Genomic DNA, 5,073 nt, shown 5'->3' on the forward strand with positions numbered 1-5,073 from the left:
TTTTTTTTTTTTTTTTTTTTTTTCGTCTTAAATTACTCGAGACTAATGTAAACATCTGAGTGGTTGGTGGGTTTACTTTCTGCTCTGGTAGTTTGTTGTCATCCGCTATATATTCTGTATCCTCTCCCCTTGTGCCATGCCAACAGACGTTACTGATTTGCATGCCATTCTCTCCCATATATTATCTCATCATCATCATCATCATCATCATCATCATCGTCATCATCATTTAACATATGTTTTCTATGCAGGCATGGCTTTGAAGATTTGACGGGAGCTGCTCACTGAAGAGCTGCACCAACCTCCAATTGTCTGTTCTGACAAAGTTTCTATGGCTGGATGCCCTTCCTAATGTCAGCCACTTTACAGAGTGTACTGGGTGCTTTTCATGTGGCACTAGCACTGATAGGATTACTGAGTACCATGCAAGGGAAAAAAAAAAGGATAAAAAAAAGACAAAAAAGGGGCAAACTCCATTCAGCTGGTAGTGGGGAGTAGTGGGGGACTTTGTGCTAGTACCAGTAATATATCATTAAGAATACAGTTCTCTTGTTTCAGTAGATATTTTCAGCCCTGTTATGACCTCTAGGTCACACTGCTATGATTTGTAGGTCACTCTTCAATAACCTATATGTGACCCTTCGATGGCCAGCATACAACCAAACGGCCTTGGTACCCTTCACACACAGATATAGTTAAGTATTTGTTTTGTCACTGTTGATTGAATTTCAGTTTGTGTTCAGAGGTTCTATCTCTGGTCATGTCACCTTCATTCTGGGGCAGGTTGTTGTTGAAGGGTTTAGAGTTTAAAACTTTATGATCCCTATTTTACTGATAATTGAGAGTTTGTTGAGGAGAAATTTGAGTAAATGAAGTGATTTGTGCCGATTAAGTTTTGGAAGATATCTGACTTAGGAACCAGTTTTGGGAGATATCTGGTTTAGGAACAGTATAAATTCATTCCTATTTTAAAGTTCTTTCAAGTTTAGGAATAATAGATTCATTGGTTTTCCATTAATCTGTGAGGTTTAAAAATATTAAATTAATTGTATTCTATGTTTTTTTTTTTGAGGTTTAGGAATGGTAAGTTCATTTCTATTCTATAATTCTTTAAGGTTTAGGAATAGTAAATTCATTGCTTTTCTATGAATTTATGAAGTTTAAGAATGGTAAATTCATTGTATGCTATAGTTTCTTTGAGTTTTAGAAACGATAAATTCATTTCTATTCTGTAATTCTTTGAGGTTTAAGAATAGTAAATTCTATGTTATTCTACAGTTCTGGAGGTTTAAGAATAGTAAGTTCTCTTGGATATACTTAACATCCTTCTCTTGAAATTTTTTGTTCTCATTCAGAGATTAAAAAAGAAAAAAAAAGGCCCCCTTTTTACTCCCAGTCTGCAGCTATTGTTTAACACTTTAGCATTCAGATTATCCTGTCAAATGTAATGCTTATTTATTCACATTGTGTTCACCATCACCATCACCATCACCATCATCATCTAACGACCATTTTCCATGCTGGCATGGGTTGGACAGTTTGACAGGAGCTGACCAGCTGAAGGGCTGTTCAGGCTCCAGTTGTCTGTTTTGTTATAGTTTTTACAGCTAGATGCCCTTCCTAATGCCAACCACTTTACAGAGTTTAGTGAGTGCTTTTACATAACACCAGCATGGGTGCTTTTTACGTGGTACCAGCACTTATGAAACTGCAAGATGAAGGGTACTCAGCTGGAAAGAGATGCAGGGGATGAACCTGTATGCAAGGACATGCACGCTTTTACTTGACATGTCTTTTCAAGCTCAGCAAACTGCCAGGAGTCTTGGTCCCTTATCATCTCCTCTGTGAGTCTTGTCAGTAGATCCTTTCTCACCACTTCATCCCACATTTTCTTGGGTTTACCCCTTCCAAATGTTCCCGCTACAACTGCATTTTCACAAATAAAACTTAACCTAATTAACACATTTTGTTTTTACACTCATTACCCCCTTTTGACTACCCCATTATTGCTCCACTTTCCTTCAACACCCATCTGGACCTTTCTACCATTCCCAGTGGGGCAGTACCACCCACTTTGAGGACCACTGCTTTAAATTAATCATGCGTTATCTTATGGCTATGAGATTTCGATGATGTGGTTGTCTGTTTTTAGAATAACATTGTAGGGTAAGTGTGAGGGGCCAAATTTGGTCAGTTTCAACATAAAACAGGCAGAATAGTTTGGCCAGTTTAAATGCCAAAGGGTTAAGAAAGATCTGCAGAGGAAATAAAAGATGTTATTTTCAGGAATTTACCCCAACCAATTTCAAAGATCATGTCTGGTGACACGACAAGCACTTACAGTAAATATGTGAGGTCTTTAAGAAATATCAACATCTCTTGTAGTCGCAGGAAGAATGAAATAAGAAATGTCTAGCTTTTGTACTCACCTCATCAGTGCCACAAGAATTCGGTAAGATCCTTCTTTTCCCATCACTTTGTGAAGACATGTATTTCCTTCAAAGTCCTGTGCATCAATGTTGATGCCCATACAAGCCATTCCGTATATGACTGTCACAGTTGGCGGGTCCTTAAACAAGTGTGCATTTTCAATCATAAGGTGCAGATAAGATCCTCCTGTGTAGGGGTCCATGATGTTTAGGTCTGCTCCTGTCATACTCTCAGAATATACGCAGTACTCATTGAGGGTAACAAATACTTCAGTTGGGTTACCTTTCTTAATTGCTTTATAAAGGTTAGTTTCCATAAATGGTACATCTGTATTTTCTGCCATCTTACCTTATATGTACATCACCAATGTGCAATAATGTAATATATACACACACACGCACACCCCACTAACATTCTACAATATATTATATGTACACACACATATATACATGCTTGAAAGGATATGCACTGACAGTGCATTCACTCACGCTTTTGTACATTTATATATGTGTGTGCATGCGTGTGTGTGTGTGTTAGGCAAGCAAGCTGAGGCTTCGAAGTCACTGTTAACCTTCTTGTAAAGGTTTAATAAACATGCATTCTATTTAAAACTATTGAGCAACCCTTCAGTTTAATGTAAAATTGTTTTTATATACAATTTGACTATAAACAAACAATGTATGTATATGTATGTGTGTGTATAAAATATATATAAATGTGTGTGTGTGTGTGTATATATATATATATATATATATATATATATATATATAATAATAATAATATTAGGGATAAAATCCAAAATTACAGGTAAAAACTCAATTAAAATCAATTTATAAAAGATTAAAATTAAATTGAGCTTTATAGATAAAATATATATAAAATATATAGTTTTAGGGAAAATAACCAAGTTTCAAGAACTCATCGATGAAAATCCACTATCACATATAGAAAAATTAATAATTAATATATATATATATATATATACCTACACAAATGCACACACGCACAAGTGTATTTCTTTACATAACTTTATAAAAATACTTCAAGCAAGTCGTGCTTAATGTACAAAGCAGATGATTGAAATCTATTGACTGACTATAGCGTTAATATTAAAAAATCTGTGGCTAACCATAATCATCTGGGAACAAACAATCAGACCAAAACGAACAAACAAACAACCAAAAACAAAACAAACAGAAAAAAAACCTTTTCTCAATTCCTTTTCTTCCTACAATTGTCCCTGTTTCTGGCTATTTCACATTTTCAGAAATTTTCCATCACATAACCCATACCTGTTTGACTTGGCTTGTGTCGATATTAAATGACAACCTGGTGGTGTAGTCACTACACTCTGCACTAGTGAGTAATACGGGTGTATAATGTCTGACGTCACATCTCCTTCACCCCACCAACTCCCATGATCACCACCCGCATCTATCATTTTACCCTTCTTCAGTTTTCGCCTCTGTACATGTATGTGTATGTGTGTGTGTGTGTGAATATATCTATGTGAGTGTCTTTGTCCATATATGTGAATGTGCATGTTCATATATATATATATGTATGTATGTATGTATGTATGTATGTGTGTGTGTATATGTGAGTGTGGGTGTATGTTTCAAAAGTTACTCAGTCAAGCATGAATGTACATTTGTAACAATAAATAAATAAATAAATAAAAATGAAAGCCTTACTACCACTGAAGCACTGCTGTGTATGTTAAACTATTTAATCAAGTGTGAAGTTACTCAGAAAAATATCTGCAAGCTCGGAATATTTGGAATATTGTCCCAAGAACTATGTCACTAAGTCATCAGTACAAACATAATAATAATAATAATAATAATAATAATAATAATAATAATAATAATAATAACAATAATAATAATAATAATTTATTCTTTTATTGGCCACAAGGGCTAATATATACAAACATAAAAGGGCATACAATGACATTAAAAGACAAAAAAAAAAACTAGATGATACAATGGGTTTTGATGTTCATGCACACAGTAAATAACTAAAAAATTAAACAAGTAAAACTCCCAATAGGGGGAGGTGCTTAATTCCAAATAACATCAGGTTCTTTAATTTGCAAGATAAAGTAATTAGTTGAGCATAATAAAAATTCAGAACTGCATTGATACGCCAAAATTGAAAACAATCTGTGTAAAATTAAAGGGGGCTGATTTTGTGAATGAAACAAACTAGATCCAGATTATCAACCGAGGATGGTGCCTCTATTTTGAGTATTGAGTTCATTCTTAGAATTGTCAGAGCATCAAAAAAAAAAAAACAAAAGGTGCTTTTGAAGTATTCTTTTGACACTTTACATTCTGAGTTTAAAACCTGCTGTCTGCATGTTTATTTTTGAGTATTACTCATATCAGAATAGTAGGATTGGTAAGGTGACAACTACCACCATGTGACATACATACATACATCTATATATACATATATACACACAAACACACACACACATAAACATATATACATATACATATATGTGTGTGTGTTTATATATGTATATACACACACACAGATACATAAATACACACACGTGTGTGTGTGTATATATATATATATATATATATATATATATATATACACACACACACACACACACACATACATATATATATA

General features: G+C 34.1%; 1 protein-coding gene across 1 annotated transcript in view; it reads right to left on the bottom strand.

Moving 5' to 3' along the window:
- LOC106878429 (uncharacterized) overlaps window positions 1-3,147 on the bottom strand; it is a 27,031-nt gene extending 23,884 nt beyond the window's left edge. The window contains exon 1 of the mRNA XM_014927641.2: window positions 2,430-3,147. Coding sequence (XP_014783127.1) covers window positions 2,430-2,773 — 344 coding nt within the window. The 5' untranslated portion in view covers window positions 2,774-3,147. The remainder of the gene's footprint in view (window positions 1-2,429) is intronic.
- Window positions 3,148-5,073: the final 1,926 nt, after the last annotated feature.

This window comes from Octopus bimaculoides, chromosome 15 (assembly GCF_001194135.2).
Source record: "Octopus bimaculoides isolate UCB-OBI-ISO-001 chromosome 15, ASM119413v2, whole genome shotgun sequence".
Classification (NCBI taxonomy): Eukaryota; Metazoa; Mollusca; class Cephalopoda; order Octopoda; family Octopodidae; genus Octopus; species Octopus bimaculoides.